Source organism: Saccopteryx bilineata, chromosome 1, assembly GCF_036850765.1.
Source record: "Saccopteryx bilineata isolate mSacBil1 chromosome 1, mSacBil1_pri_phased_curated, whole genome shotgun sequence".
NCBI lineage: Eukaryota > Metazoa > Chordata > Mammalia > Chiroptera > Emballonuridae > Saccopteryx > Saccopteryx bilineata.
This window is the reverse complement of record NC_089490.1, coordinates 326243712-326271705: the sequence shown is the minus strand read 5'-3', so window position 1 is coordinate 326271705 and position 27994 is coordinate 326243712. Positions and strand designations below refer to the sequence as shown.

Genomic DNA, 27994 nt, shown 5'->3' with positions numbered 1-27994 from the left:
AAAACCACGTTCTATATGGCAACTATAAATAGAATAACAAATTTTTAGCATCTGAAAGGAATTTGTACTTAATCTGGACCAATCTCTCATCCAATTTTTTAATTTCCTTTGGAACATCTCTTTTTAAGTTATCACAGTAGCCCATTTTATTTTTGGGCTGCTCTGTTAGAACTTCCTTCCTTATGTTGGGGCAAGATCCCCTGATTGGTGCAAAATCCTGTGAAAGGTGTACAGTAAACATTTGTTGACCTAAATGCCTGTTCAAAGACTTGGTCCTTGGAACCACCTAAAATAGGTCCTTACTGAGCCAAGCCGTAGGCTCATGCCAGAGGAGTGATGAGAGAGAAGCTCGAGAGGCATTTTGGTCCCAGTGGGAGCGGTTTTGAATGGCAAGGGTGAGGAGGTGGGACTGTGGTTGGAAGGCAATAGTCTGTCCTTCTAGACTGTAGCCACACGAATGACATATTCAGAGCAGTGACTTACTGTAAAAAATTAGAAAATGTATATAATTCAATTTTAAAAGTCAGTAATCCCACCTAAAGATAATTGTGTCACGTTTTAATGAACAACCTCCCTCACCATTTTCCAGACCTTTATACTAATGCATACATTATTTATAAAATAAAATAAAATACTGCTTACATTTTCCACTTATTAATGTATCAGAAATATATTTACATGTTGGTGAATTAGAACCACTTCTCTTTCAGTGTTACTTATAAGGAGATTATAACTTATTTAACCAACACTTCTATTGTTTAACATTCATATTTCCCACCATTTTTTGCTTTTATAAACAATACAAATAAGTATCAATTTACAGGAAAGTTTATACTTTGGTCTGATATTTCTTTAGCAAAACTCTAGGATTTGGAATTCCCAGATAACAAAGTTTGAATCTCTTTAAAGCTAAGGACATATATTGCCAAATTCCCTTTGTTTGCTCACAGTGTGTGAGCATTCCCTTTTCCACATTCAAATGTCAACACCGGGACTTATTCTTTCTATTCTTTATAAATCTGATAAATGAAAAACAGTGTCATTGATTACTGTTAAGGTTAAACTTTGTTTTTATTTGTGAGCCAATAGTATATATTTCTTTTGCAATTAACCTATTTATGTTCCTTGCCCATTGTCTATTGGAAGATTTATTCTTTTCTTCTTACTCATCAGTATTATTTACATATTAATCTTTTGTCATATGTGTAAAAATATACCATTGCTACCCTTTTATCCTTTATTTTTTTTTAAATTTAAGTATAATTGGTATACAATATTTTATTAGTTATATTAGTTTCAGGTATACAATATAGTGATTCAACATTTTTTTATACCTTACACTGTGATCACTTTCCTAATTCCAGTAATCATCTGTTTCTGTGCAAACTTATTACAATATTATTAACTATATCTCCCTTAACCTTTTCTCCCATCCCTGAACCTTCTCCCATCTGGTATCCATAGCTTTGGTCTCTATTTTTATGAGTCTGTTTTTGTTTTGTTTTGTTTGTTTTCTTGTTTTAGATTCTACATATAAATGAAATTTTATATATATATATGTAATGAAATATGATGCAATAATAAAAAAAGAACAAAATCTTTCTATTTATCCTTTACTTTTAACTTTGTTTACGTCCTATTGTATTTTCTGTGAAAATTTCAAACATTAATTCATGATGTCAAAACAATCAGTCTTGTCCTGTATGATTTCTTTGTGAGCACTTATATGTTGACTGATGGTTTTCCTCTGTTCTGCAGCTGGTATGCTAGGGCAATATAATGTTGGTACCTGCAAAAAGGATATTTCTCATCCCAAGATGAAGGGTCAACAGAGGCGCTACTTTATAGCAGCTGAAAAAATTCTTTGGGATTATGGTCCTCAAGGCTATAACAAATTCAATGGTCTTCCCCTAAATGTCACTGGCAGGTAAGCTCTTTTTGATGGTGTTTCAAAGCCTCTCAGAAGAGGGACAGCTGTTAGGCTCCTCCCTGTGATCTCATTCATATTCCAGGTACAGTACTGCTCTTCTGAGCACATACTACTTAGATGGTATAATGACACCACTTAAGGAATTCTGAGCCCTGGATATACTTACTGCTGAGAATTAAAAGACTATCTATTGCTTCATGATTTGCTGGCTAAATCAAAACCCTAGAGTCATTCATTCATTTATCAAACATTTCTTGAGCACCTACTTTGTGCAAACTGTAGTGCTAAGTGCCACGAGCAATTCTAAGCTGACAGAGAACAGAACAAGACCCTTGTACAGAGCAGAGAGTTCTGAAAAAGGAATAAGACAGGACTATATTTCAGTGGAGATAAACTGGCCAAGGAAGTTTACCCTTTTTGGTTCAAAAACAGCCTGATATAAGTTATGGCTCCTTAGCCACAATTTCTTTTCTTTCAAAATCTAACACTAATGTCATCTATTAAATGAGGCTGCCCCTCACTCCTGAGTCATAGTTAAACATTTTCTCTCTGGGCTTCCATACATTTAATATTTTTAAAATCAAATCTTAACAATTAGTGGGTTGTAGACTCCTGTTACTTCTTATTGTAGACTTATATGCAATGATATCTGTGAAAACATTTGAAAATGACTAGTGTAATACCAGAAAAGTATTTCTATTACCCTATAATCTTTTTCATGTTTGAGGAAATGATTTTAAAATTCCCTTTATTATCAGTAAGATACCTTTTGTTTCTTTTATTGTAAATTTCATTCATTATTCATTCATTCTTCCACCAAACTTATACACTTGATCTTTGTTTAAAGTATTTGTGTGAATCATATATGAAAAACTCTGGTATCAACATCCTCTATTGACCAGTGTTTCTTCATAAACAGAATAACTAGAATTAGCGTTGAAAATTGTGTCTTAGAAGACTTCCAGAATATGAAGCACCTTTTAAAATTGAAATTCTAAGCTGTATTCAGTAGATATTTAATGATTGAAAGCACAATATACTAAGTGACATGAGGGATGCAAGAAAGTCAATGTTCCCACCCAAAAGTAGAGAAAGAAACTGTATGCATGAAAGAGAAGTAACTTTTCAAGTTACAAATAAGAGTGAGTTGTTTAGTCAGTTCTCTGGGCATTTAGAGAGAATTAAGATAACCAGGAACACTTCACAGAGGAAGTTCCTAAGCGGAATCTTGAAGAATGATAGAATATATACAATAGGGAAGAGGAGAAATTTTAGACGCAGGAGTTAATGGAAAGCACTTCCTGTGTAGGAGAGAGTGGATAGGAGAATTAGCGTTGGCTTAGAGCAATAGAAAGAGAATTCAGGCAAAATAAACTAGATATCAATTGCACAGGTCTCTTAACCCTTTGAGTAGTGAGCTTTATTCATGTTCGCTGGATCCCTAGGAGTGAGTTGTTTTCAAAAAATGAAAGTTCCAATTACTCTGGATGGTCAGGAGGCACAAGGACGTACATGAACATTCACACTACTCAAAGGGTTAATCCTCATTTGATAAGCAATTGGAGGCAAATTAAAATTATGCAGCTGGTATTTGGCAATGAAAATGGACATTTTGGAGATTGATGTTGTACTAGCGTATATGTTGATAAAAACTGGGTGAGCCAGCGTGAAATGGAGTGTGGAAAGTGTGCAGTTAGAGGTTCACATGATGGTCCAAGCACAAGGTGATGAGGGCACAAACTGGGATTGTGGCAATGAGAAGAAGGGAAAGAAAAGATGCAGAAAGGTGCAGAAAAGGAAGGGTGTACTAAAAGGTAACAAAGAAAGGATGAACAAGATAAGGGAATAATGGACAGCTTGCAAGACTGCAAGAATGATGGTACCATTGACAGAAACAAGCTAATATACAGTTAGAACTAGTCAGAATTTATAGTGTTGTATTTCATAACTTTACAATTTAGTATTTCATGTATATAGCTTATATGATAACTCTCCATTAATTAAACTATTTGATTAACTAGATACTCTATTCCTTAATCATGCCAGATATCAAAAAGCTTACTATATGCAGAGACTATTCCTATGGATATCAACAAGAGATAGAGGACTTATTCTGCAGAGAAACCAGTTAGCTCTTTGTTACTTTGTAGGACACAGTAAGGAGTTGACCTGTGCTTCTCCTTTGGTTGCTGGACCTCCAGGGCAGAAAGTGCAATGGCTAAGGGAGAAATGAGCCTGTGCATCATCCAGCTTCTGACGAGTTTTAAGGCTGGTTGACTATTCCTGGGAACTTTGTTGAAGCCTGTGTTGTTTTTTCCAGAGAGCTGGGTGGGTGAATGGGCTAAAGATCATAAAACCAAGCCCCATAGTTCAGACAGTTGGTGGATATGCAGAGATGTGTTCTCACTCAGGTTTCTGTTCTTTCCACAGTGACTCTGAGCTCTATTTCACACAAGGGAACAACAGAATCGGAGGAAAATATTGGAAGGCTCAGTATATAGAGTATGTTGATGCAACTTTTACTAGAAGAAAGAGACGCTCTGAGGCAGAAGCCCATCTTGGAATTCTTGGTAGAGTAAAATCATCCAGCATGTTTTGGACAAGGGAGGGAAGAAGTTTTAGTGGGCATGTACATCTGCATAGAATGACACTTCTCTTGCCTATATTCACGTCTCTGATTATTTTCACCCTCGTCTACCTCTTCTTGATATTTTTCAGGCCCTGTCATCAGAGCAGAGGTGGGTGATACCCTGTTAGTGACCTTTGCCAACAAAGCTGACAAAATCTACAGTATTTTGCCGCATGGTGTGGTCTATGACAAAGCATCTGATGCAGCCCCAAACATAGATGGTAAGTCTCAGCCTAAGCTTAGGGAAGAAGCAGAATGAGTGTGCAAAGGACCTAGAACTGGACAGACCAGGCTCAAATCCTGGTCCCTCCACTTACCAGCTCAGGGAGCTTGGGAAGTTATTTCAATTGCTGAAACTTATTCTACTCATCTATCAAATGCAGATAATGGCACTCATCTGAGGGCTTTGGGAAGCAATGGAGAGAATTCAAGACAGGGGCTGGCCTACAGTAGATTCTGAAGAAATGTCAATTCCTTTTCATTTTTCTCAGCAATGTAACAAACCTCAAAGTGAGATACTTTCACAGTCACCTCCACTTCTTTAAAGTGAAGAACTTTTCTGCCTCAGGCCACATGACATTTTGTGGGTTAAGGTTGAGGAGGAAATCTGATTTCCAATCTTCTGTTGACATCAAAATTTTGCACCTGGTCTTTGCTTCATATCTACCGACAAATATTTATTTAAAGTCAGTGTTATGTGCTTATCATCACCTATGGCTTCTCCCCATCACAGAGTAGGTAGCATGGGCTCTCTGCATGTAAGAAAGACAACCTCGACCCAGGAGCTGCAAAAACTGTCCTTCCATTTGTGATACTGCTCCTGGGAAACTGGGTCTCCTTGGAAGTTTTCCCCACACCTGCATGGCTGCCTGGGCTACTTCTTCATGTTGCAGTGTGATGTCAGGCCCATCCAGAACAGGCTTTGTGGTAATGGTGAGGGGACAGATGGTGAAGGAAGGAAGGAAAGAAGGAAGGAAGGAAGGAAGGAAGGAAGGAAGGAAGGAAGGAAGGAAGGAAGGAAGGAAGGAAGGAAGGAAGGATTCTTCATCCTCAGACCCACCTTCACCCCACCCCCTGCTAACCATCTCCTATACCTGTACTCTATTCTTCAATTAAAATGCTTACAATGCCTTTTTGTATATGGCCTCAAAGAACACCAGTAACAACCCAAATATCTATATTTTATATTGTTTAACCCAGTGAACTAATTGGGCACCTTTTGGCAAAGCTCTAGACTATATGCAGAGAGCCTCAGTCTAGTAGGAGAGAATCAATGTGTTCATTTGCCATATACCATAAGGATTAAGTGCACAGTCTTTGGAATTAACCAGACCTGAGTTTGAATCCCAGATTTGCCACTTACCTGCCTTCTCATCCTGGGCCTTCTCTTACTCCTTTATCTTGTAGTTATTTGGGTTGTTTCTTAGTTCAACATTCAAGATTTTAAACTTTTTTAAAATTAATTTATTATGTTTACATAGATTCTAGTGTCCCCTCAAATACCTCCTCCCCTCCCCCATGTTCCCCAGTACATCCCCCCTGTCCCCGTCCCCGCAACACCCTCCCCCCTTCCCTCCAGGATTTGCTTTTCTGCTCTCATCCCATCCTATCAGCCTATCATCCCCTTCCCTCTGTCCACTTTCCTTCTGGACACTTTGATCCCGCCTCTGTCTCTATTCCGCTCTTCAGTTCATATTGTTCATCGGATTCCTAAAATGAGTGAGGTCATATGATACTTTTCTTTCTCTGCCTGGCTTATTTCACTTAACATAACAGTTTCCAGGTCCATCCATGTTGTCGCAAAAAGTAATATTTCCTTCTTTTTCATGGCCCCATAGTATTCCATTGTGTATATGTACCACTGCTTTTTAATCCATTTGTCCACTGTCGGACACTTGGGCTGTTTCCAGATCTTGGCTATTGTAAACAATGCTGCAATAAACATGGGGGTGCATTTCTCCTTTTGAATAGTTGATGTGGTGTTCTTGGGATATATTCCCTAAAGTGGGATAGCTGAGTCAAAAGGCAGTTCCATTTTTAATTTCTTGAGGAATCTCCATACTGTTTTCCACAGTGGCTGCACCAGTCTGCATTCCCACCAGCAGTGCAGGAGAGTTCCCCTTTCTCCACATCCTCACCAGTACTTATTCTGTGTTGTTTTGTTGATGAGCGCCATTCTGACTGGTGTGAGGTGATATCTCATTGTGGTTTTAATTTGCATTTCTCTAATGATTAGTGATGTTGAGCATTTTTTCATATGCCTATTGGCCATCTGTAGGTCCTCTTTGGAGAAGTGTCTATTCTTTTTTTTTTTTTTTTTTTTTTTTTTGCCCATTTTTTGATTGGATTGTTTGTCTTCCTGGTGTTGAGTTTTACAAGTTCTTTATAAATTTTGGTTATTAACCCCTTATCAGACATATTGTTGAATATGTTCTCCCATTGTGTGGTTTGTCTTTTTATTTTGTTCATATTGTCTTTAGCTATGCAAAAGCTTTTTAGTTTGATATAGTCCCATTTGTTTATCCTGTCCTTTATTTCCCTTGTGCGTGGAAATAAATCAGCAGATATATTGCTGAGAGAGATGTCGAAGAGCTTATTGCCTATGTTTTTCTCTAAGATGCTTATGGTTTTACAGCTTACATTTAAGTCTTTTATCCATTTTGAGTTTTTTTTTTATAAATTGTGAAACTTGAGGGTCTAATTCCATTTTTTTGGAGATAGCTGTCCAATTTTTTCAACACCATTTGTTAAAGAGACTATCTTTACTCCATTGTATGCTATTACAACCCTTGTCAAATATCAATTGTCCATAAAGGTGTGGGTTTATTTCTGGGTTCTCTGTCTGTTCCATTGATCTATATGCCTGTTCTTATGCCAGTACCAAGCTGCTTTGAGTACAATGGCCTTGTAGTATAACTTGATATCAGGAAGGATGATACCACCCCCTTTATTCTTCTTTTTCAAGATTGCTGAGGCTATTGGTGTTCTTTTTTGGTTCCATATGAATTTTTGGAATATTTGTTCTATATCTTTGAAGTATGTCCTTGGTATTTTAATAGGAATTGCATTGAATTTACAAATTGCTTTGGGTAATATAGACATTTTAATGATGTTTATTCTTCCTAGCCATGAACATGGTACATTCTTCCACTTGTTTTATCTTCCTTAATTTCTTTTATCAATGTTTTATAATTTTCCAAGTACAAGTCTTTAATTTCCTTGGTTAAATTTACTCCTAGGTATTTATTTTTTTTTTGCAATAGTGAAGGGGATTGTTTTCTTAATTTCTCTTTCAGACAGATCATTGTTGTATAAATATGCCTCTGATTTCTGAGTATTAATTTTATATCCTGACCCTTTGCTGAATTCCTTTATCAGGTCCAGTAGTTTTTTTTACTGCGACTTTAGGGTTTTCTATGTACAGTATCATATCATCTGCAAATAATGATAGTTTTACTTCTTCTTTTCCAATCTGGATACCTTTTATTTCTTTTTTTTTGTCTGATTGCTGTGGCTAGGATTTCCAGAACTATTAATACATTGAATAATAGTGGTGAAAGAAGGCACCCCTGCCTTGTTCCTGATCTTAAAGGGATTGCTTTTAACTTTTGCCCATTGAGTATGTGTTGGCTGTAAGCCTACCATAGATGGGCTTTATCATGTTGAGGTATGTTGCCTGTATTCCCACTTTGCTGAGAGTTTTGATCATAAATGGGTGCTGAATTTTATCAAATGCTTTTTCTGCATTTATTGATATTATCATAAGGTTTTTGTCCTTCCTTTTGTTTATTTGATGAATCACATTGATTAATTTGCGAATATTGTACTAGCCTTCCCTCCCCAGAATAAATCCCACTTAATCATGATGTATGATTTTTTCATGTATTGCTGGATCTGGTTTGCTAATATTTTGTTGAGAATTTTAGTTTCTAAATTAATCAGGAATATTGGCCTATAGTTTTCTTTCTTTGTGTTGTCTTTGCCTGGTTTTGGAATCAGAATTATGCTCACCTCATAAGAGGAGCTTGGAAGTCTTCCTTCCTCTTGACTTTTTTGAAATAGCTTGAGAAGGATAGGAGTTAGTCTTCTTTGAATGTTTGGTAGAATTCGCCTGTGAAGCCATCTGGCCCAGGGCTTTTGTTTGTTGGGGTTTTTTTGATAACTGTTTCAATCTCACTTGTTGTAATCGGTCTATTTAGGTTTACTGATTCTTCCAGATTGATTTTTGAAAGATTATATGTTTCAAGGAATTCATCCATTTCACCTAGGTTGTTTAATTTTTTGGCATACAGTTCTTCATTGTATTTTCTTACAATCCTTTGTATTTCTGTTATGTCCATTGTTACATCTCCACCCTCATTTCTAATTTTAATTACTTGAGGCCTTTCTCTTTTTTTCTTGGTGAGCCTGGCTAAGTGTTCATCAATCTTGTTTAGTTTTTCAAAGAACCAGCTCTTGGTTTCATTGATCCTCTGTATTGTTTTTTTAGTCTCTGTCATTTATTTCCACTCTAATCTTTATTGTTTCTTTCCTTCTACTTCCTTGAGGCTTTACTTGCTGTTCATTTCTAGTTCTTTTAGTTGCAGGATTTAGTTGTTTATTTGAGCTTTTTCTAGCTTCTTAAGGTTTACCTGTAATGCCATGAACTTTCCTCTCAGGACTGTTTTTGCTGTGTCCCACAAATTTTAAGTTGTTGTATGCTCATAATCATTTGTTTCAAGGAAATTTTTTATTTCTTCCTTGATCTCATTGTTGATCCATTTGTTATTTAATAACATGCTGTTTAGTTTCCAAGTGTTTGAGTGGTTTGCAGTTTTTCTATTGTAGTTGATTTCTAGTTTCATGCCATTGTGTTCAGAGAAGATACTTAATATGACTTCAATCTTCTTAAATTTGTTGAGACTTATTTTATGCCCTAATTAATATGTGGTCTATCCTAGAGAATGTACCATGCACACTTGAAAAGAACGTATATTCTGCTGCTTTAGGATGAAAGGTTCTGAAGATATTTATTAAATCCAGTTGATCTATTGTGTCCCTTAATTCTACTGTTTCTTTGTTAATTTTCTATCTTGAAGATCAATCCATTGATGTTAGTGGGATATTGAAATCCCCTACTATTATAGTATTGCTGTTGATCTCGCCCTTTATGTCCATCAAAGTCTGCTTTATATATTTAGGTGCTCCTATATTAGGTGCATAGATATTTATAATGGTTACATCTTCCTGTTGGATTGCTCCCTTTATCATTATGTAGTGACCTTCTTTATCCCTTACTATAGTCTTTGTTTTAAAGTCTATTTTGTCAGATATAAGTATTGCTACCCCAGCTTTTTTTTCATTTCCATTTTCATGAAATATTTTTTTCCATCATTTTACTTTCAGTCTACGTGTATCTTGTATTTTGAGGTGGGTCTCCTGTAGACAGCATATGTACAGGTCCTGTTTTCTTATCCATTCAGCTACCCTATGTCTTTTGATTGGAGCATTTAATCCATTTACATTTATGGTTATTGTTGATATGTAGTTGTTTATTGCCATTTTTTTCTTTAAATCTATATTCCTCTTTTAATATATATATCCCCTCCCCCCCCACTTTATTTTGTCTACTGCAGGCCCCTTAATATTTCTTGCAGCATTGGTTTGGTTGCAATGAATTTCTGGAGTTGTGTTTTTTTTTGGTCTGGGGAACTTTTTATTTCTCCTTTAATTTTATATGATAGTCCTGCTGAATAAAGAAGTCTTGGTTGTAGATTCTTGTTCTTCATTACTTTGAATATTTCTTGCCAATCCCTTCTGGCCTCAAGTGTTTCTGTTGAGAAGTTGGATGTCATCCTTATGGGGGTTCCTTTGTAGATGATTGATTGTTTTTCTCTTACAGCTTTTAATATTCTTTCTTTATCTATTAGCTTTGGTATTCTGATTATGATGTATCTTGGTGTGGGTCTCTTTGGGTTCTTTTTTAATGGGGTTCTCTCTGCTTCTTGAACTTGTGTGACTCCTGTATCATTTTAGGGAAATTTTCAGCTAAAATTTCTTCAAAGAGCTTCTCTAGTTCTTGTTCTTTCTCTACTCCTTCAGGAACCCACCTTATACGAATATTGTTTCTCTTAATGTTGTCACAGAGCTCTCTTAGAGTTTCCTCAGACTTTTTAATCCCCCTCCTTTTTTTTTTTTTTGCTTTTCTGCTTCCATGCTTTCACTTATCTTGTCCTCTAAGTCGCTGATTCGATCTTCTGCTTCATCCAGCCTACTTTTAATTCCTTCTAGTATAGTCTTCATTTCTGATATTGTGTTTGTCATTTCTGTCTGGTTCTTCTTTAAGATTTCCGTGTCCTTTTTGATGTGTACAATTTCTTTATTGAGGTGTTTATTAAGTCCATTTATTGTAGCTTTGAGATCCTTAAGCATTGTAACAATCATTATTTTATACTCTGCATTTGGTAATTTGATTACTTCCAGTTCATCCAGGACTTTGTCTGAGGATTTATCTTTTTGAAACATATGACTTATGCTTCTCTGCCTTCCCATTTTTCTCTGTTTTCTAGTTGTGGTCTCCTTGCCTAGTAGAGCATATTTGAAGTCTTGATTTGTTTGTTTTGTTCTCAGTTTTCTTAACTTGGTGGTAATCTTGTTTACTGATCTCAGCAGGGGGCTTATTTGAAAGTGTAACCTTTGAGACTCTGCCAGCTACTCTCTGGGGCAGGGTACTTTCTCAGCTTCAGTAGGGGGAGGTGTATCTCAGATCTCCAGGGAGACCTGAGTTACTGCCCCTCCTTCCCACTTCCTATTTTCAGCTGTGTCTTGTTGCGCTGATTGGAGCTGGAGAACTTTCTGGAGGTGGGTCACCTGGAACCACTTTAGGCTTATGCTGTGTGGAACAACCCCTCCCTTGTCTATGGCCGCCTCCACACTGGATGAGTCAGCTTCTCAGGTCATTTCATGCATTCCTCTGCATGTCACCGTCTGTCTCTCTCTCCCCCCTTTCCTTTTGGAAGATAAGCCAGTCCTCTCAGCCCACCTTGTTCCCAGGTCCCCAGGCAAGTGGCTGTGAACAATATTTTCTGCTCTTCTCCTTGTAATGAGAGCCCTTCTGGGCCCTCAGCTTCACCCCACCCTTCATTCCTGGAAGCAGGGGAGCCTCGATCGCACCTCTACACTCCCTACCAGGCTTGGTGTGGCTTCTTCTTTGCTCCTTGGTTTTTTTTTCCAAAGGGAGGTTTTTTTTAATTTTTATTTTATTTTATTTTTTTACAGAGACAAAGAGAGAGTCAGAGTGAGGGATAGACAGGGACAGAGAGATGAGAAGCATCAATCATTAGTTTTTCATTGTGCATTGCGACACCTTAGTTATTCATTGATTGCTTTCTCATATGTGCCTTGACCATGGGCCTTCAGCAGACCGAATAACCCCTTGCTTGAGCCAGCGACCTTGGGTCCAAGCAGGCAAGCTTCTTGCTCAAACCAGATGAGCCTGCACTCAAACTGGCAACCTTGGGGTCTCGAACCTGGGTCTTCCGCATCCCAGTCTGATGATGCTCTATCCACTGTGCCACCACCTGGTCAGGCTGCTCCTTGGTTTTTGAGACCTGTTCTTTTAGTCCAAAGTTGGTTTTTCACAATGATTGTTCCTAAATTAATTTGTAATCCAGTTTGGTGGTGTGAGCTGGGAATCTGTGCATCTGCTCACTCTGTTGCCATCTTGGTATCTCCAAGATTTTAAACTTTTTAAAGATGGATCTTCTGCTTAACTTTTTAGGGTATCCTCTTCATGGCCAAGTATAATATATTTCACATAGAAGGCACTCAATAATATTTTATGGCTTTACATTTAATTGCTAAATGGGAAGCTATCACTTTTTAAAAAATATTTGCTAAACCTGGTATTTGTATAAGAAATAATATCTATGAAGATATTAAATGTAATCCAGGAAGAAGACAATCCTTTGATAGAAGCTTCCATGAAACAGCAGGCTGTGGCAGTGGCTTCCCTGGGTAGATACATAAGCAAATCAACTGTCCTTCTGCAAAATATATCAAAAAGAGACCCTCAGGGCTAGAAGAACCAATCTGACAAGTTTAATAATGTTCTGGGCTGTTGCTTTGAGTGATTTTTTTATTTATCTCTTCAGGGTTTGTGAAGCCAGGGGCACATGTTAAGCCAGGTGAAGCCTTTACATACAGATGGACAGTGCCTGAAAGTGTGAGCCCTACAGCCGATGATCCTCCCTGCCTGACCTACTTGTACTTCTCAGCAGTTGAGCCAATCCAAGACACCAGCTCTGGCCTTGTAGGGCCTTTGCTAGTCTGTAAAAAAGGTGTTCTCAATGCTGATGGGACACAGGTAAGTCACCAGATGTTACCAAGTTCTTTTCATGGTTGTATGTAGGAAAATTCAGTAATATGGCTAGATCAGATCATAATAAAGAATCAGTTACAAAAAGCAATTTCTTCTTTTTCCTCTTGAAGTTGACTTCTACATAATGGGAGTCTTATTTTTGTGTACATTTACGTTCTGATTTTGGTGAGTTACAGATGCCCACCCAGAAATCTAGTATTCCCACTGTTGGCTGGCATTTGGGGGGAAAGTCTCTTAATGTGCATTGCTCTGATTCTGGAACCTCATGCACTCTATGTAGAATACAAATTAGTATCCTTTCTTCTTGGACAAGGTTTCTCAAACCCATTAGAATCACCTGGGACATTTTATGTGTTCAAGACCAAGTTCTTCAGAATCTCTAAGTGATTCCAATGTGCAACCAGGGTTGAGCAAGTAGGGGATGAGTAGGAGGGCATGAAATCAAGGCAAGAGAGAGGCCCAGGCCCCGACATGGAGGCTGGAGTCGGGAGAGTAAGACAGTGATGACCAGCCTGTGAGCAGCAGTGCCATGGGGTAGAACATCTTCTGAGCAGGGACTTAGTTCCCAAAGAGGAAGCAGAAGAATATAATGAGAAAGATAAAGTTTGGGGTATATAATAAACTTATCAGAATCATCCTCAGATCCCTGATTGATAATATTATCTAGTAATTCTGTGGCCGATGCTGATCCTTGTTTACTTTGTGTTAACTTTGAAAGTAAAATAGGGCTGAGAATTTCCCCAGTTGTACTTTTTATATCTTCATTTATTTCTTCTCTAGAAAGGAATAGACAAGGAATTTTACCTACTATTCACAGTCTTTGATGAAAATCTGAGTAGGTATCTTGATGAGAACATTCAGAAGTTTACCCTGCATCCCTTCAGTGTTGACAAAGAGGACAAAGAGTTTGTGAAGTCCAACCGGATGCATGGTATAAAAAATGACTTTCTTCCCTTAAAGAAAAGGAGTAACTGCATTTGCAATGGAAATATTTGGAAATGCTTTAACTGTCTTAATTATTGTTCTTGGTTCTTATACTAGTAAATTATTTCATGGCTTTAGCCTCACAGGGTATGGTGAAACCTCACTATCTCCTAGAGATATTATGAACTTATTAATACTTCTAAAATACTTTATCAGCCTTAGATGGAGCAATACAAAATATGAACAAGCAAAGATCACAGTACATCTTAATTGTGTGTATAAAATTATTCACAAAATTCCCCCCCCCTTAAGCTTGTGATAATATCAAGTTTCATAGCCTCAGTGATAATCAGAGGTAATCATTTTATGGCAAAGCATCTCTTATCAAGTTGTTTAAAATTACCAAGCACAACTGAGTTCTTTAGACACAGAAATAAAAAGTAATTTTGTTTGACAATGGAATTATAATAGAAGAGCATGCTGGGTATAATAGTTGTTTTTCCTACTGTGAGCATTAGTAAGGAGTGGGGCAGGGATGGAATCTTTATCTTTCTGATGGACATCAAGCATGAGACATAATTATGTGCAGTACGCCTCAGACGGTTTTGTTCAGTCACAGCATTCGTCCCCCACAGAGTGAGAACATGGTTTGTAAATGCTGCTCTCTGCAGTGCTCCAGGCTGGCACTATCAATGGATTGAGGTTGATGTAAAAGTTAAAAACAATTTGCATTTCTGAAGATACAGAGGGTCTTTATATCTGAATAAGCAGTATTCCAAGCTCTTTCAGCTATTGTACTGAGGTAGGAAGAATTATCATAAAGCAAAATTACTTACTCAAAGACTACCTTCTTATAAACTTAGAGTTCCTCTCCCCAACCCACCAAAAACCTCTTCTGCACTGACCAAACAGCCAATATAATGGCAATTGATTGCAAATGTTTTAAATGGTACAACACCCATGAAATTTGTAGAGATGTCTGATAATTGCCAGAAGCAAATGCAAAACATTGATAAGTAAGAATCTGATAAAATTAAATGAATTAATAACCAAGAGACCTTTAACAAGGGAGATGACAGTATAAGAATCTCAAAAGAAAATAATTTTCATCTGAAGAGTTTTAGAGAAGTCTTTGGGGAAATTAGTAAAGTCAAATATTTTCACAGCGATGATCCTCTTTATAATCTATAAAACTAAAATTTTAAATGAAGGATATCATATTATACCATCAAACAATTTTATCAGGGAAAAATACAATGCCAGAAAACAACCTGATTTATTTCTTATTCTTAGAATATATGCATACTCTAGTGTATACATTGTTAAATATAACCTTTCCACAATGTTAGTATATTTTCATTATTCATTGTTAATTTCAGTTTCCATTTGAAATTGATTCACCATGTGACTTTTCCCCAGTGCTATTTATTCTTTGATAATAAGGATCTTTTGTAAAGAATTTAAACACTTGAACACCCCGCCTCTATATATACTGATAATCTTTTACTAAGATGATGTGTTTTCAGTGTATCTACAAAATTATGGTGGGCTCTGACTATATCTTTCCTTCCATTTAGCTATTAATGGCTACATGTATGGCAACCAGCCAGGCCTATATATGTGCAAAAAAGATAGAGTTTCCTGGCATATGATTGGGATGGGCACTGACACCGACATGCATGGAGTTTATTTTCAAGGCAACACCATCCACCTACGAGGGACTCACCGTGACACCCTGGCCCTGTTTCCCCACATCTCTACAACGGCATTTATGCAGCCTGATCGTGCAGGTAAACTAGGCAGGGCCATCTTAATGACCAAATTTCTGTCTTGGGGCATATGATCTTTGGTTCCTCTCCCAGAAGAAATTGATCAAATTTGAGCACTTCAGGATGTGTAGAAAGAGATACAGTCTTGATTAGAATCCTTTTTTATTCTAAGCACATAGTGTAAAGGACAAAGGAGTAACATCTAAAATAACATCCATAAAGCAGAAGTTCTCTCAATGATCTTGCCACACAAATCCTAGAAGAATGCTTTTCATTCATATCCATAAACAATTTAGCCCCCAAAAAAGCGGAAATGTTTTTTGTTGTCTTTCACAAACATCATTTTAGTTGCTGCTCTGAAGTATCTTACCAGGCATGGACAGCCCAGTGGATCCTTCTAGGTTATGGGCATGGCCTGGGCTGCCCTCTCTAAAGACTGATGATGCCCTTTTGATGAGTTTATTTGGAGGTTTCTCTGTCTTCATTCTTAGGACACCCTTGGTTTCCCCAGAAGATAAGCTGCATTGGGTCTGAAGTTCATGGAAGGCCCATTGAAGTACAAGCACCTGTCTCTTCTTTTAGAAATTCTCAAGTCAATGAGATACTTGATGCACTTTTATAAGAAATATAAAGCAATACATGGCAGCATATTCTTACTGTTGCATGAAAAATAAGAATAACAAGTGCTATGGACTTTCAACATGTTTTCACACCCCAAATTTTCATTAGTTTTAAAAAGACACCAGTATGCTACCCAAGACGAGTACTTGCCAACTCCGCCTCCTTCATAGATGGATGTTCACTTCTTTAATTCACACTAAAACTGCAGTGCAGCTGCCTCCCGGTGCCATTGGTTAAGAACTTGAGGTTTAAGCTTCAAAACTTTTGCCCAATAATTGCCTGAGAGTAGGAACTCCATAATTTTTGCCTTGTAAACATCTAGTATTCAACCTTTCTATAGTAATATAATTATTCAATTATGAATCACCTAAACCAAGGGATGCCTTGGGCACAACGACTTTTTAGAACATGCTCTTCAAAACCAAAAAGGGGAGGGAAAGGAAATAGCCAAATAATTTTCATCCATTGCAATAGGCATTCAAAGCTAGGGCTGGCTGGATAATTTTAGAGACGTGGCTAATTATTCCAGTGCCATGAGTATTACTCATGTGTCCTGCAGGCTTCTAGAACTTCATGACAATGTTTTCCGGTTTATATATATTTGGTGGTAAGTATAAATCTGTTTGGTGGTAAAGTAACTGCTTAAAGGTTTGGTCATTTCACCAATTCCTGTTTCTTATCTATCAGCCAAAAAAGAGTGCCCCAAACATAGGCAGAGTAGACTAGAGCCTGCAACTCAAAGATTTTATTTCTTTTTTTAAAAAAACACTCTACTGAGATATGATTGATATACAAAAAGCTGTACATATTTAATATATACAAATGAACTAGTTTGAAAGTTAAGTATACATCTCTGAAACCATCATCACAAACAAGGTCTTAAACTCCTCTTTGTTCCAAGAGAAGATAATTCCTTGACTGTTGGAGAACATGATGAACACAGCGGCATATGCAGAAGAAGCTCTTTACAAGTCTCTCCTCAGAGGTGTTTTCTCTGTGTTTTCACAGAATCCTTCCTCATGAGCGTCCTCACCAGTGCCTGGGGATGTTAGGGTACCCATGGAAACAAAGATTTTTGCTCATCCTGAAGGGATAACTTGACAATATTTAGACGTGTGTAGCATGATAAAAGCTATCTCTGCATCGTAGATAATTAATGAGAGCTACAGAAATTACCTCTAAGAACAGAATCTACTAGAGGAACGAAGATTTATTGATCCAATAATTTCACTGAGAGTTAATACCTTTCAACAATTTTAGTTTATATGATTTTGTGGTGAATTTAATTAAGATATTTCTACCTGATGCCTATGCATCTAGAAAATACAGTTTAAAAATTACATAACTCTCAGTCATCTGTGATTGTTGGCTTTATGTGGGGAAATCTGTTGACTTTTTTTTCTTACTTTTCATCTGGCATAATGTAGACCTACTATGGGTGATGAGAATCTTTTTGCCCAAAGGCTTAATGAAGTAATACATTTGGCTTTAATAATAATAATGCCTTACATATGTATTGCACTTTATAGTTTATGCACTTTAGGGCAAATACATGACCTCAGAAATGTGTCCTTACTTGAACTTTGTCTAGGATATTAACCTTACAGGTAATTAGTCCTGTTTCAACTGGGCTAAGATAATCATACTTACCAGTGATTTTCCAAGAGTGACCTTCTCCTAACAGGTGTACACAACAGGGAAGAGCCAGAGAAATCACCTTTTGGAAGCAACTTTACAAGTTTTATTTTTCCACTAGAAATGAATTTCAGATGGTTTCCCATTAGTAAATATATTTCAAGTAATTTATTCCCCTTGGGGTCTGATATTAAAATACTATATCTATCATCTATCTATCTATCTATCATCTATCTATCTATCTATCTATCTATCTATAATTGATGTTTTAAAAAATCTACCTTCCCGGTTATTTATTTTGGAATAAAATATGTAAGTTTGTTAGCAGAGCAAAACCAAGAACAACAATAACAACAACAAAACAATGAGCACCACACCTAATGCCAACCATTTCTCTTTCAGGTATTTTCAGGGTGTTTTGTTCCACCATGCATCACTTCACGAGAGGCATGAATCAGATCTATGAGGTCAACAGCTGTGGCAACAAGGACGCTTCAGAGCAGCCGTACGGGATGATAAGAACCTTTTACATCGCCGCTGAAGAGGTAGAATGGGATTATGCCCCTAACAAAAACTGGGAGTTCGAAAAGCAGCACTTGGACGCAGGAGGGGAAAGGTACCACAGGGGAAGCCGCCAAGTCTCTTGGGTGGGATTGCACGTGCGCTGTAGACGCTTGCCAGATGTGGACGCCCTGGGTTTGCCTGCACAGTTCTGACAGAGACTTTTACTATGAGCACAAGAGGTTAAGGAAGTGGCGCATCTCCATCCCGGGAAGGAGATCCGAGTCCTTTTGAGGACACTCACGCGGCAGGCCCAGTAGACCTCCGCCAGCAGTGGCCGGTTTCGAGTGTGGCTGTGGACCAATGAAGGTGCCCTCGAATGGGCGTCTAGGGTGAAAGGATTCAGGGCAGGGGCAGATCCCACCGTGATCATGCGGCGGGGGAGACAGGAGGTGCAGCCGGTGGCAGAGCTGTGTGTAGATCTGGTGAGAGGATGGACCGCTGTAGATGGAGGACCGTAGGGAAGGGGGACTAAGGATGGGCGACAACTCAGCGGCAGGCAGAGACCCTGAGTTGAGATAGGAGGAGCAGATCTCCTCTCCTAGGCCCTGGACCCAGAAAGTGCACAAGACTGCCCCTCCCATGAAAGCGCTATCAGCCATGCCAAACAGCAAAGAATGAGCGAGGCTCAAACCCCCCTCCCCCCATCCACCCCACCCCCGCTGGTGAGCACTGGTCCTCCACCCACCCTAAGCCCTCAGGATGCCCCGGGAAGAGTCAGACAGGGTATGGGGCGTCTATCAGGCTCAGACCTGCAGACTACCTGCCCCAAAGTTCATTAACCCCCCACTTCACAACTATTTTCTGTTTGGGTGTCACTGTCCCCATACACAGATTCGGAGACTCCATGCAGAGAGTTAAAATTGTCCAACTGGTCATTGACAGAGCTGGGATTGAACGCAGACCTCCTGAAGGACAAATCTGTGTTCCTTCCATCGGCACATGTTGACTTTGGGGCCCTGGCCTCTTGGTTCTTGATTCCCTCCTTTCCCCCCTCCCCTCCTCACCCCTCATACTCATCCTCTATGGCAGCAATTTTCAACCACTATGCAGTAATAATTTTTAAAGCATGCAATACCTGACTGTTTATTCAGTGGCACTGACTTCTTTTTGCTTAGATCAGGGGTCCTCAAACTACGGCCCGCGGGCCGCATGTGGCCCCCTGAGGCCATTTATCCGGCTCCCGCCACACTTCCAGAAGGGGCACCGCTTTCATTGGTGGTCAGTGAGAGGAGCATAGTTCCCATTGAAATACTGGCCAGTTTGTTGATTTAAATTTACTTGTTCTTTATTTTAAATATTGTATTTGTTCCCGTTTTGTGTTTTTACTTTAAAATAAGATATGTGCAGTATGCATAGGGATTTGTTCATAGTTTTTTTTATAGTCTGGCCCTCCAACGATCTGAGGGACAGTGAACTGACCCCCTGTGTAAAAAGTTTGGAGACCCCTGCCTTAGATTGTCAGATACTAAAATGACAACAGCTAACATAACAATAGCTAGCCTGTGTGAATGAATCAAAATTATACTCCCTCTCTTTTTTTTTTTTTGGTCAGATCAGCAAAATATGTATTTTTAGGTGTGCTGCAGAATTTTAGTAATTAGTGCATGTGTGCCAGGAAGTGAAAAGGGCTGACAATCACTGCTCTGTGGCTGTGACACTCACCAGCTCCTCACACACAACTCTTCCTGATCTTTGTTTATCTTCTACCTTGGCCTCTGTTTTGAGGGTTCAGACACCTGGAAAAAGAGAGTATAACAGTGCCACCTTATGGATAAATGAAGAAACAAAATGAATCTTTATTTTAAAAAGGTTTGCCTCAAGGAAGGGATGATTTAAGATTCATTCAAATATTCACCAACCCGTTTGGTAAACCACACACCCTTCTCTTGCAAAACCAGTGCTGCCGATGTAAGCTAAGGACTGATTTGGGTGCAGTGGAATGAGGAATGAATACTAATTTGGCCCCTAAAATGATTATTCCTTTAAAAGGCTGTTATAACTAAAGAAATAATTGTATAATAATTTTGTTGCATGTACAATTTTAGCTCACAAGTGTGTAAGATACATGACTTTCATTATTTTCTTGAAACTCAGTGTAATTTCAGTATTAAGTCCTCTTCCCCCTTACCATTCGTCTGGGCTCACAAGGGGCTCTAGCTACAGTCTTCTGGGATTGTCTTCCAGGTTCTATAGAGAGCCAGAAGGTGCTGAGTGTGTTTGCATCTTATTCCTGCCACTCTGGATATATTGTCCATAAATAAATAAAAACAAAGTGAAATGAGAGCAAGTTCCCATGTTCAAAGTATAACTGATCTGTAGATAAAAACACAGTTCAGAATTGAAACGACAAGTTCCCCTAGTGACACATCTGTGACACCTCTGTTCATAGGAGCTCAGGAACAAATGGCCCTTCTATACCCTAGTTGCTGTTCCTCTGCCCTTTGACCCAAGGCCATATATGGGGCGCATCTGGTTTTTAAACCACCTCTGGGTACAGGTTGTCCCTGAGACACTTATTGTCCTGACCAGCACACCTGGGACCTGGATGTCTTCCCCTGTAGCTTCTTAAGAACAAACTGGGGAAGCCTCAGGGTCCCAAATGGCAACAAATGGAACCATCAGCACAATGCCAAGGTTTGTGCAGTGGGAGGGAATTTGAAAACGAGATTAAATTGCTTTAGAGAAATAAAGTTATATTCCTGGTATTCTTGAGCTTGTGGAATGATAGGCAGGTATAATAAGTGAACTAACCTGGGATTTGAGATAATAACCACCATCTATTGAATACCCACCATGATTCAGGCATTTTGCTGGTGTTTTTACAAACTCTATCTGGTTTGACCTTTACAACACTCTTGGCCCATTCAATCAGCTTTGGCCAGCATAGCATATGACATCCTAGAGTGATAATGATTGAGCAAGTGCTTACATAGTGCTTGATACATGTCTGACACAGTGCTTTACAAGCTTATCTCATATAATCCCCATACCGGTCCTGAGAGCTAGATGCATTATTATCACCCATTTGCAGAAAAGGAAAGCTGGAATCAGCAGCACGTGGCTCCAGAGTCTATGCTTGTCCCTTTCACACATAAAAGTAGAAGAAAAACCTTCTTCTCTTGGAAAGCATACAGAGTAGAATAGAGGGTGTATGTATGTGCATTTGTTAAATACCTACTGCATGCTAGGCATTGTGCAAAGTGCTGGTGAAACAGTGCTGAGAAGGCAGACAAGGTCCTCTCCCGCACAGACTTCATGGTTCAGATGGAGATGTTAGGACAGGCGTACGAGTGAGGCTATCACTATGAGAGGGGAGGGCAGAGTGCGGCAGGAACTCATGGCAGGAGCACACAGCCCCATCTGGGGGAAAGAAAGGTCGGGTGGGGAAAGCTTCCAGGAGGAAGGAACGTTTGACCTAGAGCAGGGGTAGTCAACCTTTTTATACCTACTGCCTACTTTTGTATCTCTGTTAGTAGTGAAATTTTCTAACCGCCCACCGGTTCCATAGTAATGGTGATTTATAAATTAGGGAAGTAACTTTACTTTATAAAATTTATAAAGCAGAGTTATAGCAAGTTATAGCATATAATAATAATTACTTACCAAGTACTTTATGTCAGATTTTCGCTAAGTTTGGCAGAATAAATCTTTATAAAACAACTTACTATAGTTAAATCTATCTTTTTATTTATACTTTGGTTGCTCCACTACCGCCCACCATGAAAGCTGGAACGTCCACTAGTGGGTGGTAGGGATCAGGTTGACTACCACTGACCTAGAGTGTGAGCTGTAAGCACATCAAAGAGGTATGAGTTATACTCTTGGCACAGGGAACAGCACATGGACGGCCTGGAGGTGGAGAGGGGCAAGTGGATGTTCAAGAAAGTGAATGTTTAGAATGACCTGAGCATAGAGCATGTGGAGGCCAGGGATGGGAAACAAGGCTTGGGGCTGGCAGAGGCACATAATAAAGTGGCAGTGGTATGAGAGCCAATTCAATAAGTTTGGCAGGCCTGACCAGGCAGTGGCGCAGTGGATAGAGTGTCAGACTGGGATGCAGAAGACCCAGGTTCGAGACCCCGAGGTCGCCAGCTTGAGCGCGGGCTCATCTGGTTTGAGCAAAGCTCACCAGCTTGGACCCAAGGTCACTGGCTCGAGCAAGGGGTTACTCAGTCTGCTGTAGCCCCACGGTCAAGACACATATGAGAAAGCAATCAATGAACAACTAAGGTGTTGCAACGAAAAACTAATGATTGATGCTTCTCATCTCTCTCTGTTCCTGTCTGTCTGTCCCTATCGATCCCTCTCTCTGACTCTCTCTGTCTCTGTTTTAAAAAAAAAAGAAGTTTGGCAGTAAGAAGCCATAGAGAGGTTTTCCACAAGGACCGATTTGGTCGACTTTGTTGTTTAGGAACACTGGCTGCAGAATAGAGGGGAGGGAGGAGCTCAGGGGGCAGGGAGAATGATTAGGAACAATTCCAGTTAATGCAGGTAAGTGATGGAGGTGGCTTAGATTGGAGTGTGGGCAGTTTTGTGTGAGAAATGGAAGGATGTGAGATATACTATATCTTGGAGATAAGATTGATAGACTTTTTTTCTATCTTTTGTGATGGTCTATCTTGGTGAGAGATTAAATATACAATCAGTCTTTATTATTGGTGAGTTTCATATTAGTGAATTTGCCCATTCACTAAAATTTATTTGGAACCCCTTAATCAATTCTTATGGTGCTTCTGTGGCCATTTGCAGATATGCAAAAAGCAGCAACAGTTTGGTGGTGTCTCATATGCATGTTCCCAGCTGAGGTCAAACAAGGCAGTCCTCTGCCTTCTTTATTCCGATCTCATACTGTATATACCAATGTTCTTTTTGTGATTTATCTAATGTCACTTATTTTTTGCATTTTTATGCTTTTTATTGGTGACTTAGCTCTTTAAAATACTCCCCAACTAGTGCTTGAATGCCCAAGTGGCCTTAAAAAAGAGATATGTGTGTTAGACAAGCTTCATTCAGGTATGAATTATAGGGTTGCTAGCTGTAAATTCAATGTTAATGAATCAGAAGTACATATTAAATAAGACATCTTTAAACAAATACATAAAACAAGGTTATATATTAATCTGTTGATGAAAATACTGTGGCCAGAGGTTAGACAGAACCTAGCCCTATATTTCCCCCAAGAACAGTGGTTCAGGATTTGTTCATTGTTTTTGCAGTGACTTTTAGAACATAACTACTGCGATGAACAATAATCAACTGTATCTATTGTGTTTCTGCATGGCATATGCAGAAACACAAACTGCAGACTTTCTTGAGATTTTTTAAAGTGGGAAAACATAACAAGGCATAAAATGATAAGTGATAATATGAAATCTGGACGAATGAAAGGTGGTAGTGCATGGATGTGTGGGTTTTTACACACATGGGTATGTGTTTGAGGTTAATTAGTCACAAGAGGACAAGGTCAACCTCAAGGAGCCCTTAGGAGTCCTTAAGGCTGGCACTATTCATCACTCAGCAGGGCTGTAGAGCAATGGTTCCCAAGAGTGGGCCATGAGCTAGTGTTGGGCTGCCTACAGCAGAACCCGCTGAGCGCTGTTAAATGCAGATTCCTTGTCCTACTGCCTGACAGCCTGGAGTAAAGGGCCAGCTTCCCAGGGAGATGCTGATCACAGCCAGGTCTGAGAAGCACTGCCCCAGAGTCCCCCAGTCACTCAGAAGCACTCAAGAGTTTTCTATCATCTAACAGCTTTAATTCTTGCTGCTTCTGATTTGCAGACATGGAGATATATTTATGAACCACACGGAAAACTGGATTGGCTCTCAGTACAAGAAGGTGGTTTATAGGCAATACACCAATGGAGAATTTGTGGAGATCAAAGCCCGGCCACCGCGAGAGGAGCACTTGGAACTGCTGGGTATGGCACAGATGGCCACACGCATGCATGCACAAGCGTGCATGCACACACACACACACACACGTCCATTAGACTTAACCTGAGAATAGAGGGAAAAACAGAGTAACCCAATTACATTCAGCCAAGTGTGACATCTTCCTGCTCTCTCACTTTCAGGGAGCATGCTGTGTGCACAGCTCATCCAAAGAGTAGTCATAATGAGACTTCCAGATAATGCACGAACAGGAATCCACATCATCCATCTATTGCCCTGGAGTTCTTTTTCTACTCCTCTGCTGAGCCGGAAAATTTTAATCTGAAATAATCTGATGCCTCAGAACAGCTGACAGAGTGTTTGCATAACTTCTTCAAGGTCCTCAATTATCCATGTACAGGACCGTAACAATACACATAAAAATAATTTTGACAAAAAAAAGAACCCCTTATGTGAGAAGGATAAAAGTCCCAGTTTCAGTTTGGGAGGTGGTAACTCATGGTCTTCTCCCAACCACTCTGCCCGTCTGGTGCCCTGGGCTGCTGATCAAATGCACTCTCCCTGCGTGCCTTCCCACTTTTTTCACCTGAGGGTCCCCAAACCCAGTCCCATCGTGAAGATGAGATATCAAGGCCGAGGACAAATCTAGGTGACTTTTTTGAAATCCACTTCCATTGTAAATGCACAAGGTAATTTATTTACAGAATATGGCTTTCCATGGTGTTTTTACAATTAAAGAAGTCACCATGACTGCTAGCTTGATAAATTATTAAACACCCCACCCTCCTACAACCACACCTTCACCGTCTATTAATATTGGCACACAAGCTTGTTTGTCACACTAAACGAAGTCAGCCCTGTTAGGACGTTCCTTCTTTTGAGATTTGTATGTGTCAACCAAGCTCTGAAGGAAAGGTACTGGTCCTGCTAGGGGGCTGGGATGCCCTCTGTGAGCCCCAGTTTGGGTCTGCTCAGTAGAATGACCCAGAAGAGTGACTCCATCAAGGGCAAGCCCATCAGCACTTCAGACAGGGCTGGGGGTGGGGAGGCCCATCCACTCGTTTTCTGCAGCTCAGGGACAGGCCCGCACTCCTGAAGTTACAAAGGACACAGGCAGGCCTATTACTGCTCATTACTGCAGGTCGCAAATCAGAGAGCATTCGCTGTTACTCACCAGACCAGTACAGCAAGGCCTGTGCAAGTTAACTGGTAATGAATATATAAGTAGTGACTTTAATTTATTCAGACACATGCCGCTACCTGTAACTATAACCAAACTTACTGTTTAAAAACATGCTTAGAAATTTCTTTTCTAGCTGTATCATTTTTTTTAAATGAACATTTTCAAATACTATTCCCTTCTAAAGTTAATAATAGTCCAACAAATATTAGATTATTTTTTTAGACCTTTAGTTGTCTTTCTCAGAAAAGCAATTAAACCATGGTCTGAATCAGTGACGAATGGGTGGGTGTGGTCAGACCTTCTTACTGTAAGTGTGTTTCCCTGTGAAAGTAGAATCTGATAAATGCCTAAAACTGTGAATAAATAGGGAACAGGTCTGAGGTGCTTCTGGAATGAGAGTCTGTATCTATCACCCTCAGAGTGGTGCCATGTGAGGACCACTGTGTGTGTGATGCTTGGTCAGTGTGCCTGTGGGCTGGGCAGGCTGCATGTGCCACATTTTGTGCACCAGTAGACAAAAGGCACCTAGCATAGGCGATGCACAGCCACAACATGCTGGCACAGGCTTATCCCATGGGGCATGGACCTATTTCCACAGGCACACAGGCTGGTTGCTTCTAACAGAAATGTGCACATGTGAGGAGCTGAAGAGAGCACATCTCACCATGCATGCGAATACTGAGAAATGGTGTTGGATACGCATTAGTGACATCACTGTATTGGTCATGAATCAATTTATAAATGTTTAAATTTTGTTCTCTTCCAAATTTCTTTTATACACTATTTTCATTTGATTATTATTATTATATCCAGTCACCAGATAGTGAGCAATTTCAGACTTAGCAAAGGTTATACGCAGAGGGATTTCAACTGAAAGCCTTGAAAAAGTCTTAAAAGCCAAGTGGACATGGCTTTTCCTGAAGATGAAGTCTAAGCAGCCATAGAAATGTCAGCATTTATTACTGAGTTTCAGTGCACCAAAGTAAGCACTTTACATACATTATCTTATTTAATCCTATGAGAAAGGTGTAATTAAACCCATCTTCCAGAAGAGGAAATTGAGACTCGGATAGGCCTTGACTACAAAACCTCTCTAATTAAGTGAAGGAGGCAGGATTTTGACTCAGGCTAGTCCAATTGCCAAAACTACATGCTATTTAATACTGCATATATTGCCTTCTGAAGAAAATAAATTAATGAAGAAGCTAACCTTTGTTATATTTTGTCAACTACGACCTGAGTTTAAATTACATCAGGGTTGAAAAGAACAACGATAATGCACACAGACCTGTGTTTTGCCTTTAGGCCCAATGATACATGCCGAGGTGGGCGACTCTATCCTGATCATATTTAAGAATAAAGCCACGCGGCCCTACTCCATCTCACCCCACGGCATGGAAGACACAGAGAGTGGGAAGAGACTCCAAGTGCCCATGACAAAGCCAGGTAAGTTACCCCAGAGATCCTAATAAGGACACCAGATTCAATTCTTTTCTGATCTCTGAAGGGTCTTAAAGAGTTCATCTCAATGTTCAGTGTGTCCCAGCCATCACCTAGTCACTCCCGATACAAGATCATCATTCATCTAAAGACCAAATGTTTATGAAGGTTCTAGGTAGGGTCCATTAGGGACTTAAAAATGTAGTAAGATATCATAATAACTAACCCATATTGTCAACTTCATGCCACGTGCTATGTTTTGCATTAAAAAACTCATTCATCCTTATACTAATCCAATGAAGTAGACACTATTTTATTAAATCTGATACCTTTGATTATAATGTTCACCATTATTTTATCTGTTTCTAAAAAAAAGAAAAACATGCCACCAATTAAACTTTAACATGCCACTGATCGAAAAAACACATCTTGACTTCAGTTATAGTAAATTGTGAAAAATGTTCATCCTGTAATTGATGAAATATGGTATTATGTCCATTTAACAGATGACCAAAGTACAAAGGACTAAAGAACTTGACCGTTCATACATTAGGAAAAGGGGAGCCCCAGCTTGTTTGACTTCAGACCCTGATCTTTTAGCCACACGTTTCTCTAGGCACGCTTCAGATGAGTTCAGAAGGAAAAAAGACAAGATGAATCATTTCAGTAGTTGTGTGTGTTATACACGACGAAATTTAAGTGGTGAAGAATTTCAAGAATATGTCTGGGTATGTTTATAAAAGTTTCCAAGAAGGAAAATCCATGAAGACGGATTGATTAGTTAGGAGCGATTAGGTTAAAGAGTAATTATGTAGTGGCACAGTGGATAAAGCATCGACCTGGAAATGCTGAGGTCGCTGGTTCGAAACCCTGGGCTTGCCTGGTCAAGGCACATATGGGAGTTGATGCTTCCAGCTCCTCCCCCCCTTCTCTCTCTGTCTCTCTCTCCTCTCTCTTTCCCTTTCTGTCTCTCTCTCTCCTCTCTAAAATGAATTTTTTTTAAAAAAGAGTAATTATGTAGAGTTTTATGAAGGCAGCAGAACTCCAG

At 39.3% G+C, this 27994-nt stretch overlaps 1 protein-coding gene across 1 annotated transcript in view; it reads left to right on the top strand.

Annotated features, from left to right (window-relative positions):
* HEPHL1 (hephaestin like 1) overlaps nucleotides 1–27994 on the top strand; it is a 71945-nt gene that overhangs the window by 33422 nt on the left and 10529 nt on the right. Inside the window, exons 6-14 of the mRNA XM_066253678.1 lie at nucleotides 1759–1927; nucleotides 4361–4500; nucleotides 4649–4780; nucleotides 12692–12903; nucleotides 13699–13849; nucleotides 15420–15632; nucleotides 18270–18483; nucleotides 24210–24349; nucleotides 26812–26952. Of these exons, the coding sequence (XP_066109775.1) occupies nucleotides 1759–1927; nucleotides 4361–4500; nucleotides 4649–4780; nucleotides 12692–12903; nucleotides 13699–13849; nucleotides 15420–15632; nucleotides 18270–18483; nucleotides 24210–24349; nucleotides 26812–26952 (1512 nt within the window). The remainder of the gene's footprint in view (nucleotides 1–1758; nucleotides 1928–4360; nucleotides 4501–4648; nucleotides 4781–12691; nucleotides 12904–13698; nucleotides 13850–15419; nucleotides 15633–18269; nucleotides 18484–24209; nucleotides 24350–26811; nucleotides 26953–27994) is intronic.